This window comes from Procambarus clarkii, chromosome 51 (genome assembly GCF_040958095.1).
Source record: "Procambarus clarkii isolate CNS0578487 chromosome 51, FALCON_Pclarkii_2.0, whole genome shotgun sequence".
In the NCBI taxonomy this organism is placed as follows: Eukaryota; Metazoa; Arthropoda; class Malacostraca; order Decapoda; family Cambaridae; genus Procambarus; species Procambarus clarkii.
Window position 1 is genome coordinate 19,700,283 of NC_091200.1, and position 12,244 is coordinate 19,712,526.

The following is a 12,244-nucleotide window of genomic DNA, read 5'->3' on the forward strand; positions in this document are numbered from 1 at the left end:
AGGCCTGGAAGACTGAGTAGCACCGTCGTTTCCATGTTTAAGTATGCACAGATTTACATGTTTTTTTATTGCTAATAAACATACTAGACAATCTGAATGTCGGAAGAGGAGCTGTAGAGTCATGAAGTTGTTGAGAGTATAAGGGAAGTGGACCATTTGTTGTTGTTGTTGTTGTTGTTGTTGTTGTTGTTGCTTCACGTTTTATTGTGTTTATACATATATTTATAGCTATATTTATTCTGATTATGTATATTATAGTATGGATGTGTAGTACATTCTGAGAATGAGCGAATACCTAAGTTAATACCCACTTAATCATCTCACCTTCTTGTCACTGCCATTAATCGATATTTTAGGTAATGTATCTTAGTCCAGTCAGGTGTAATTTGGTATAAATAATCTCAAACTCTTTTGTCATTTGTTTTACGGGCTATTCATGCCTGTGCCACTTCTTGGGTGGCTTAATCTTCATCAATTTGTCATCTGTCCTACAGATGCAACCTGAAAGCTTGCCAACCCAATGAATGGGAATGCATCTTCTTTCAAACAATCACAGAAAATCCATTACGTCACTATCTCCAGGAATATGAAGCAACCAACGACCTTAGAAGAGCTTTAAAAACATTGTAGTGTAGATTGAAAGTGAAGTCCCACTCTCAATCTTGCAGTGACCACCCTGAAGCCATCAACACTGCCACTCTTCTGGTCAAAAAAGGTGTCCAGCAGCTGGACACCCTCATAAATACTGTCAAGCAGAATCCGTACCTGCGATAGCAGCCACATGGTAAGGACTGACGATTTAAATGCGAGTACAGCACACAGTATATCCTTTCACCACCAAAGATCATATTCACTTCAAAAAATGTACCACTTACGAGCTATTCATGCCCGTGCCACCTCCTGGGTGGCTTAATCTTCAACAATAAATCTGCCATCTGTTTATTTCTTTGATAATGTTGTGCAACACGAAAACGTTCGGATTTTTTTTTAATTTTCCTAGTGGATACTTACACACACACACACACACACACACACACACACACACACACACACACACACACACACACACACACACACACACACACACACATATATATATATATATATATATATATATATATATATATATATATATATATATATATATATATATATATATGTCGTACCTAGTAGCCAGAACGCACTTCTCTGCCTACTATGCAAGGCCCGATTTGCCTAATAAGCCAAGTTTTCATGAATTAATTGTTTTTCGACTACCTAACCTACCTAACCTAACCTAACCTAACTTTTTCGGCTACCTAACCTAACCTAACCTATAGAGATAGGGTAGGTTAGGTTAGGTAGGGTTGGTTAGGTTCGGTCATATATCTACGTTAATTTTAACTCCAATAAAAAAAAATTGACCTCATACATAATGAAATGGGTAGCTTTATCATTTCATAAGAAAAAAATTAGAGAAAATATATTAATTCAGGAAAACTAGGCTTATTAGGCAAATCGGGCCTTAAATAGTAGGCCCTGAAGTGCGTTCTGGCTACTAGGTACGACATATATATATATATATATATATATATATATATATATATATATATATATATATATATATATATATATATATATATATATATGTCGTACCTAGTAGCCAGAACGCACTTCTCAGCCTACTATTCAAGGCCCAATTTGCCTAATAAGCCAAGTTTTCATGAATTAATTGTTTTTCGGCTACCTAACCTACCTAACCTAACCTAACCTAACTTTTTCGGCTACCTAACCAAACCTAACCTATAAAGATAGGTTACGTTAGGTTAGGTAGGGTTGGTTAGGTTCGGTCATATATCTACGTTAATTGTAACTCCAATAAAAAAAAATTGACCTCATACATAATGAAATAGGTAGCTTTATCATTTCATAAGAAAAAAATTAGAGAAAATATATTAATTCAGGAAAACTTGGCTTATTAGGCAAATCGGGCCTTGCATATTAGGCCGAGAAGCGCATTCTGGCTATTAGGTACGACATATATATATATATATATATATATATATATATATATATGTCGTACTTAGTAGCCAGAACGCACTTCTCAGCCTACTATGCAAGGCCCGATTTGCCTAATAAGCCAAGTTTTCATGAATTAATTGTTTTTCGTCTACCTAACCTACCTAACCTAACCTAACCTAACTTTTTCGGGTACCTAACCTAACCTCACCTATAAAGATAGGTTAGGTTAGGTTAGGTAGGGTTGGTTAGGTTCGGTCATATATTTACGTTAATTTTAACTCCAATAAAAAAAAATTGACCTCATACATAATGAAATGGGTAGCTTTACCATTTCATAAGAAAAAAATAGAGAAAATATATTAATTCAGGAAAACTTGGCTTATTAGGCAAATCGGGCCTTGCATAGTAGGCTGAAAAGTGCGTTCTGGCTACTAGGTACGACATATATATATATATATATATATATATATATATATATATATATATATATATATATATATATATATATATCTAATAAAGCACAACAAAACACAAAAGGAAGGGGGTGATAGGAGAAAAGCACACAGAAACTGTATTGGAGGGGACCTAAACATTCCTTCTAATGCGTTATGTGTAATTTCCTCCGAGGCTAAGGGTCCCACTTCTTCCAGCCAAAGGTGGTACTCTCTCTCTCTCTCTCTCTCTCTATATATATATATATATATATATATATATATATTATATTTTTTTACCACCTAGCCTCAGTGAAGAAAATAAAGAGTATTCGGAAAAGACCATGTGGATGGCTGCAGGGTGACTCCATCTGGGCGTTTGTGACTGTTGTCAGGTCTGCACAACTGAGGTTCCCTTTGTGCTGGACACCCAGCTGTAGCCAAACTTCTCTTGATGATGTTATTGATTGCTTCATGTCTGGCAATCATTCCCGGTGACCTACTGTAGATGAGACCATCGCTGCCGTATTGGTATGCCGACGCATAGCCGCAGATACACTGGTGTTCGGTGAAGATAGGGGCGGAAAGGCGCAGGGCAACACCAATACTTAGATCCCTATCGTCCAGGCGGGAGCCCAACGCGGAATTAGGATAGCCAACAGAAAGTCCCCGGCATGGGGAGCTTGCACAGCTAGTTGGGGTGGTTTGTCCTTCCCAGAAGCTGCCTCCAGCATTGCGGTGGCAATGGTCTCCAAAATAGGGAGGTCCATTTAGCCTGTTTGCAGTCGTTTGGAAAGTTGGACGATGTTGAAAATTGACAAGATTGTCTCACAGGCCGGCTCCGTCCGTGAATTTGGGATCATAAATCCCAATGGAGTCTTTTAGGTATTCTAGTAGATTCTCAGTCACTAATTCACCTATACAACTGATCGAGGATATGAATGCCGGCAATGCTGTGTCGCCTTGCGAATACCTATACCCACAAGTCTAACGCTCAAGCAACGCTCCCAGTCTATCTGGGAGCGTTGCTTGGTCCCACTGGTCATCTTGCAGAGAGAGTGCGTCATATTCTATTAATTTTGGGCTGTCGAAAGAGGGAATTCACCTTAAGATACAGGTAAGTCTGGACAAAGCCAGGCACCTTGCGAGAAGGTACAAAGCATCGTTGATATCCAAAGCCCCATATTAAACCTGACTGTGATCTCTTTAGCTGTCATGAGAGAGAGAGAGAGAGAGAGAGAGAGAGAGAGAGAGAGAGAGAGAGAGAGAGAGAGAGAGAGAGTGAGAGTGAGAGAGAGAGAGAGAGAGAGAGAGAGAGAGAGAGAGAGAGAGAGAGAGAGAGAGAGAGAGAGAGAGAGAGAGAAGAGAGAGAGAGAGAGAGAGAGAGAGAGAGAGAGAGAGAGAGAGAGAGAGAGAGAGAGAGAGAGAGAGAGAGAGAGAGAGAGGGAGAGAGAGAGAGAGAGAGAGAGAGAGAGAGAGAGAGAGAGAGAGAGAGAGAGAGAGAGAGAGAGAGAGAGAGAGAGAGAGAGAGAGAGAGAGAGAGGTTTTGGAAGTAATCGTCTTTTTCCGATTTTAACCAGCTTATATATAAAATGATGGACAGGTAATGAGGACGAAAATAAGAGACAAATATAACTGACGGACTGACAGGGAATTTGACAGATTGATGCAATGTGATCTGAAAATAAAAATCAAATGGTATTTACTTCCCAGGGATCACGACCATTACTGGAGATGGAATCCAAACATAAAGATTTCTGATTTCAGTTTCGACAACACAGATAAAACAAATCTCAAGCCAATTATTATCGACGAAAGAAGTCATAAACCTGAACTCGTGTCAAGTTATATAGCCAAACTGGCTACATTAGTTAATGAGAAACGGTAAAATGGGATAATGTTATATGAGAGACAACGATTGGAGTTTGGACCTTACATCACCTGGTTTGGTTAGCAACACATAAATAGAACGCAAAGCAATTGATATAAATTGGAAAAATTTAAATTCGGGAAAAGACCTGGGTAAATACTGGTTTGGAAACAGGGCAGTTCGAATATGGAACAAATTTCCGAGTAGCATAATAGGAGAGGCCTCGTATTGGCCAAGAGGGTCTTCTGGAGTTTCTTGTGTTAATCCCTAAGTCATCTGGTGGAACTAGCAACGCTTAGTACCCATGTTACCCAGTGTAACGTGGGTACATTGAACCATTAGTTAATACATGGTGTGGCCAGAAATAATCCTTAAGTCATCTGGTTGCGCAGAAACATTTAATCCTTTAATCATCTCTCTCGTCATATCTTCCTATACTAATGCTCGCCTCAACACTTGATGCAAAGAAATTATGTTGTGGAAAGAGGCGCTGAACATCAGTAAAGAAGAGAGAGAGAGAGAGAGAGAGAGAGAGAGAGAGAGAGAGAGAGAGAGAGAGAGAGAGAGAGAGAGAGAGAGAGAGAGAGAGAGAGAGAGAGAGATAGTTAACTGATGAGTAGATATCATTATCAATGGCAACAAAAACAAAAATCATGGTATCTTTGCTCTGTGCAAGAAAACAGAAAAGGGTCACGTATTTATTATCAACAAATGATTTTTTTATCTGCAGTCTGATCACGAATTTCCGTCTTTTGCTACCGCCCCCCTCCCCTCACTCCCCTACCATCCCAGCAAAAAAAAAATCATTCGAAAACATTATTAGCAAAAATTGCATCATTTACTGTAACAATTGCAGAATTGAATTATCTCTTAGTTTATTTACATAGTAAACACTGTTCAACATCGATGAGCTGAAAATATATAACAAGAATTTGGTGTTGTACACTTAAATGAATTATTTAACAATTTGTGAACTTAAGATGATCCATGCTTGATTTACAGCATTTTTAAAATACTTGTAAATATTGAACTAATTAACACAGCTCGGTCTACATATAGCCAAATTAAGTACAAATACCTTTTGATATATCATTATAATATACTGGTGATTAATGTTTTATTAATTGGTGATATACTGGTGATTAATGTGTGTGTGTGTATATGCATTATATAAAATAATACAAACGTAAATATATATATATATATATATATATATATATATATATATATATATATATATATATATATATATATATATATATATATGAAAAGGGTGAAAAAAGACCCGTGTGCAACTTGGTACCCTTATGTATATACATAAATGGAAATGTTTGCCTGTTCGAAAATGGAGGGGAGGATTGCGACAAAGGGGAAAGTCAGGGAGAAGAAATGGGAGAGTGTAAGGGGAAAAGCGGAGTAGGGGGGTCGGATCAGGTTGGGATAAGGAGAAATGGAAAAGTGTGGAATAGTATATAATTAAAGGAGAATGTTTACTTCTTGGGCCGAATGTCTGATCAAGGAAGATGGTCAAGTGCTCTAGCTTGACCCGACTTTCCAAGATGAAGTGATGGGGGGATTGTATCATAACCTAATCGGAGTCGGCCCCCGTGCCACACTTTAAGAAATACTGGCATCAGTACCGACCTTTGCGATTTTCATGAGGTCTGAAATGAGGAGGTTGTGTTTTCCGAAATGTTTTGATGCTTACTTCTGTATTCATTCAGGTAACAGCACAACATTTTCTGAGAGAGAGAGAGAGAGAGAGAGAGAGAGAGAGAGAGAGAGAGAGAGAGAGAGAGAGAGAGAGAGAGAGAGAGAGAGAGAGAGAGAGAGAGAGAGAGAAGGGGAATGATTGAGAAGAGGGAACGATAGAAGGAAGGAGATGGGGGGAGAAAGAAGTGGGTGGTAGAGGCGGGAGACAGGAGAAATGGGAGACGCAAGAAGAAGGGGAAGATAGGGTGAGGAGGATGCGACAGCCTGAGATTAGGTAAGGAGATGTGAAGAGGAGAATCAAGGGAGAGTGAGAATGCTGGAGGGAGAAAGGAGGAGAGAGAAAACAGACGAGAATAGGGAAAGAAAGATGAAGGAAGAGGAGATTGCGAGAGAGGGGGAAGTGAGAGGGGTGTTGAGAGGGGGGAGGGGGGGGGTTGGAAGATGGACCAGGACACAGCCAGGTACCTCATGAAGTATAAGATATATAAAGATGTAGCCTCCATACGTGAGACTGTTAACTCGTTTTGCAACAGGTCACAGAAGCCCACTGTCACAGACATTCAGGACCAAATTGCTCTTTTTACGAACACCTTCGAATTTCCCTACAAATAACTTAATTTTCTCATTCCTCCTATAACACGTGGCTCCAACACATGCAGCAGTCATACTTCTTCCATTCTCTCCTCAGGCACTCACGCACATATGGCGCTCACACCAGGCTCTTTTGACAGGCCAGGTATGAAGGAAAAAACCAAGAGGGACTAATGAGGTAGCGAGGTGACCCCGCCCTCCCTCAAATCAGTAATTGGGTCCATATATAGCCCACCTGTTTGCCAGTTGACCAGGTGGGAGGACAGGAAAGTGGGACAGGAAAGTGGGACTTGGGTGAGGTGGGCCTAGCATGGAGTCGTGTCGGAGTGACTGAGAACTAGAGGAAATGGAAAGTGTATTTATTATACGAATGGCAAGAGGTTTCTATATTAATATTATTTTCCACCACAGACGTGACTACACGTTTACAATGCTAACCAGAACATATATACATTTCCTTCCGACTTCCATAGACAGGGTTAGAGATCTGTTAAACATGTAGTTCGGTGATTTGAACAATTAATCACAGAAGGTGTTTGTAGAGTGCTTTTAAAGTGTCAATCTAACCTACATACATAAATGCATAAATATACAGACTTACGACTGTCCTACATAACTAGTGTTCGAGAAGTGGTGATTGGGAGGGACGAAGAATGGTAATGAGAAAAAGATTTAGGACGATGAGGGCTGATTGGTAAAGGATTTGGATGGGGAGGGTTGTAGCTCGAAGTTTTAAATGGCATGGTAGATAGAGACGTTTGGTGGTAGATATCGATTTACGGTGGTAGATATTATATATATATATGGGTTTTTGCTGGGAGCTTTATTTGGAGTGGCAGAAGGTGACTTCCCAGAATAGAGACTTTGGAAGGTAGATACCTATTTGGGATAGTAGATAGTGATTTGGAGTGGGAGATGCTGACTTGAGTGGTACTTATCCATTTAGGGTGATAGGGACTTAGGGTAGCAGATAATAACTTAGGAACGTAGATACCTTTCTGGGGTGGTAGAGGGTTCTTTGGAAGGTATATAATTACTTGAAATTGGTATACAGTGACTTGCGGTAGTAAGCAGTGCGTTGGGGGTGGCAGATGGTGACTTGGTGGTGAGACAGGTAGTAAAAACGGCATATGAGAGACAGTATGATAGAGTAAAAATTAATAAGGCAATCGGTGGGACAGTTAGAAGTATTTAAAGATGGTAAATTTACCTAAATTTGCCCAAGTGCCACTAATACTAGTGACCTCGACGAGGACAGGAAGCCGGTGGCTTGTTGAAGATCGCCCCATTTGCCTTGATGATCTTTTCCAGTTGGATTTTAAAATTTAGTAAAGTTCTAGCATTTACAGCTTCACTGGTTAGGCTGAGTCATGGGTTTATGGGTGAAAAAAGCATTTCTTGTTCTGTTCATGATGATTCCGGTTGGGCTAGTGAGGGGGGGTATAGTTAGAGATTGCATGGGTGATATCAAAAGAGTTTAGAGTAGAGCAGGTGTGTAAGGAAAGGCGATGTGTGTACTTGAAGGGTGATGATAATGAAGATGGTGGTGATGGTTGTGATGAGTGCTCTGAAGGTGAGTGAAGGTGGTGGTGTTAGTTGCAGCGGCATTATTTTTAATGTGATATAGAAGTAGTAGTTTTGTCGTGTCAGTAAATAGTTGTAGTTATTATTATAACGAAGGTCGTTGCGATGGTGGTAGCAGTAATAATGGTATCTGCAGTAGTAATCAATAGTTGCATCAGTAGAAATAGTTGCTGAGGTTAATGTAGCAGTTAACCTCAGTATCAGAATCAGTAGTAGTAGTATTAATATCAGTACAAACAAGAGTATTGACAAAAAATTATTCATCTTAGTCTCCTAAAAACCAAGCAAAAATATCCAGTCTGTGGTTCTTGTCGTGCAGATAGTGTCCTAGCGTCTCCAGCGTCCCGGGCGCCCTGATATTTGTCGTATAAACTTGCAACAGTTCGTAGAAGGATTTGTGGCTGACCTCCATCTGACCGTATCAGCAAGGAAAGACGACAAGACCTTACCCAGCTGACGACTCTTGACACTATCAGCTGGCGTTTAAGGAAGGATGGAACAATGTACAAGTGTAGGCAATTTTCTGAAGTAGGGAGATAGTGCAGAGAAAGTGTTTGCTCTCTCTCGGAAGTAGTGCAGAGGGAGGGAAGGAGGGAACGAAAGAGGGAGGAAGGGAATGTGGGAGGGAGGGAGTGAGAGAAAGAAGATAGGGAAAGAGGGTGGCCACAAAATTTTGCTGGGTAGAAAATAATGGATGGAGTACTGAGAGAAAGATTTGACGCAGACAAATATTTGGGAGAGAGTAAGAATTCCAGATTGTTAAAGATGTTATGCTCTCCTCTCCTGTCAGTACCTTCCTATTTGTTTTACACTCCCCTTATTTCCCTACTACTGGCTTCCCCCTGTCCCTTCTCTTCACGTCATCTTCACGTCATCTTCACGTCCTCCCATCTCCTTTCACTTCTCTGTTCCCGGTTCTTACCCTCTCCTTACCCCTCCCCCTCACACCTATTTATCCCTTCTTTTGCCTATTACTCCCAAGAAACTTCTTCCTCTCACACTCATATTCCTTTAATCTTTCATTCACATTCATAATTTCACTTATCTTTCTTCTTTTCTATCAATCATATAAATATATATATATATATATATATATATATATATATATATATATATATATATACATATATAAATCCCACTATTTATATTAATACAGTTAATAAATACTTTTGGTTCATATAATATGAATGCTTTGATTTCATATATCAAACTCTAACCTGAACGTGACTAACTTTCATCAATAGATCGAGTAACTCGACTCCAATTCCACTAAACAGAGAGGGCATTTTTTTAGCTTTTTAATTCAAAGTAAATATCCGTGCACTTTAAATAGATGTAATGAGGAAAGTTGACCAACTATGTGATGGACATGAAAAAAAAACTTTGAAAAGAATGACAAAATCCTGGACATTCCTCGCCATCGCTTGGGCAGCGTAATTTAGGGCGCCAGCGACCGGTCAATATAATGTAGGTCACTATTTTCCGGTTAATATAATGCAGGTCACTACTTTTCAGTCAACATAATATACTGTAGATCACCACCTTCCCGTTAACATAATATTGGTCACCACCTTCCGGTCAACATAATGTGGATCACCACTTTTTTAATCAACATATTGTGCGACTCGAGGTTTAAGACATGATATATACCACCATTGATGACCTACTGTCATTAGTGTAAGAATTAGCTGCAAGTATAGAAATGCGAACGAGAATTGCTCCACATTCAGAGCGTTGGTTATGTGCCTAAATTACACTAATTTATTTCCGCTCTTTAAAAGTGACTGAATGTAATGGACAGGGAAGCAACTTTCAAATGTGCCCTGATTTGGGTTTAAGTGTTACAGGAATTAAAAGAATGAACATCATGATTTTGCTCTAATTTTATTGTCAACTAATTTGGCATGTATTTTAATAATGAGTCAAAATAATTATATGTCCAAGTAATCTTTTTCGGGTGTTGAATGGACCTCATCTCTCAAAAATGTCGAATTCAACTCACTATATATAGATGGCTAATCACGGTCTCTCCGAAACCCCCTAAAATTAAATATTCACTCTTTCTGAGACTGGAATAAGACTGAGACTTTCTGACAATAGAAATCAGGAATAAGCCAATGTGAGGACACCAGTGTGGTGTAGCACCTTCGTGTTGAAAAATAACACAAGACTCATTTTCCGTTTGGTAGCCAACACGCAGCTGTAGCGTGTCTAGAAAAATTATGTGAGTCACCGGCTTTTTCAGAGAAGAGAAATAGCTATATAATTCTATCAGGTATCAAGCCACCTCACATTAATCATCGAGCAACAAACGGTAAATTTTGGAAGTATACCAAAAACAAAATATAATTAGTTCGCCTAATTAATGAAAATGTTTAGTCTATTTTTTATGCAAAAGATTATGTTTAATGTCAGATAAAAAAAATAACTTAGCCTCTCTAGAATCCAATGTTCTTGCTATTTCGTTGTTTCGTCCAATTTTTGCTAATTTCGAAGAAATTCTTTGTTTGAAACTTTAAGCAGATAATTCAACATTTCGAATGTTTTAATCATGTCTGCTCTTATTTTCCTTGTTGCAACTGTTGCATGGATCTGCATATTTACAATTTTACTGATAACCTTAATAATACGTTGGCATCAAACCACTGCTGCAAACGCAATCTCAGGTCTTACGTAGTTAATGAGTTCCATATTTCTCGTACCAACTTTCATAAACTTTGAATACCACTCTGAGATTAGCGAGCATTATCCCTGGATTGTACCTGGAGTGAGTTCTACCATTTCTGCTTCCTAAGCTCAGCCTGGGACCAGGTTTAACTTTGTGAGAACTTGGTCCAATAGACATGCTTGGAACTGCTCGTTGCCAGAGATGCCAGAATCCGTATTGCTGAAAGTAGCGAAATTATAATAAAAATACCCAAATATGTTTTTTTTTAGCGATTGATACGCTTTTCAGAGTACATAACCCACTTTAATACATAAAAAATAACACACTTTAATAGTACATTTTAATTCGTAGTTCATAATACATTTTAATAGCTCAAAAAGTTGTAAACAGCCACATATAGGAGCATTTTTATAGGGCTATAAGGCGCACAATTGGGCTACTTATAGCCCAATCTAGCAACCCTGCTCGTTTGGCTATATTTTCACTACAACCCGGTTGGTCCGGCATTCATAGAGGTCAGCGTTCAATCCCCGACCGTCCAAGTGGTTGAGCACCATTCCTTCCACCCGTCCCATCCCAAATCCGTATCCTAACCCCCTTCCAAGTGCTATATAGTCGTAATGGCTTAGTGCTTTCCCCCTGATAGGTCCCTTCCCCTCATTATTTCTTGACGAAGTCCGCTTTCGTTCCGTCAATATTTCTTAAACTCAGACAATAATTTGACAAATAAATGCCCCGGTTGGTCTACTGATCAACATTGTTACCCAGAGACCATTCTTTTCATTCAGATCTTGTTTTCCGAACCGGCGACCCGCTCTTGGAGGTTCTGCGGTTCGACCCCATGAGCAGGAGTATGAACAAAGCTTGAGTGATCCCCCAAGCATAGACTCACTTAAACTCTACGACCTCTCAAGATTCGAACCCAGGCCGCCGCTGGGTCTCTCCGTCAACAGTGCTGGTACTCTGACCACTGCAACCATTGAGAGAGAGAGTGAGTCTGAGTGTAGAGGATTTCTGAGTTATTTTTTGTCACTATGTTTCAAATTAATGTTGTGGCTGTAGATGCAATTTAGACGCTTCGTATGATAATGAACGGCCACTTTATACTCAGCTCGCTCCATGTCAGTTGACCCACGGTGCTGTGGCCAGATGTAATTGTATATACGATGCAGAGAGAGAGAGAGAGAGAGAGAGAGAGAGAGAGAGAGAGAGAGAGAGAGAGAGAGAGAGAGAGAGAGAGAGAGAGAGAGAGAGAGAGAGAGAGAGAGAGAGACAGACAGACAGACACAGAGAGATAGAGTGAAACTTAAAGAGACAGAAAGGGATTCAGACAACTATGAATGAACACTAGCAGATATCGCTGGAGAGGAGGTACGAAATGGAGCA

At 39.5% G+C, this 12,244-nt stretch overlaps 1 protein-coding gene across 1 annotated transcript in view; it reads right to left on the minus strand.

Annotated features, from left to right (window-relative positions):
* Positions 1-3,202, minus strand: part of LOC138351803 (acidic leucine-rich nuclear phosphoprotein 32 family member B-like) — a 17,169-nt gene extending 13,967 nt beyond the window's left edge. Inside the window, exon 1 of the mRNA XM_069303811.1 lies at positions 3,093-3,202. Within this exon, the coding sequence (XP_069159912.1) occupies positions 3,093-3,202 (110 nt within the window). The remainder of the gene's footprint in view (positions 1-3,092) is intronic.
* Between the last annotated feature and the right edge of the window lie 9,042 nt (positions 3,203-12,244).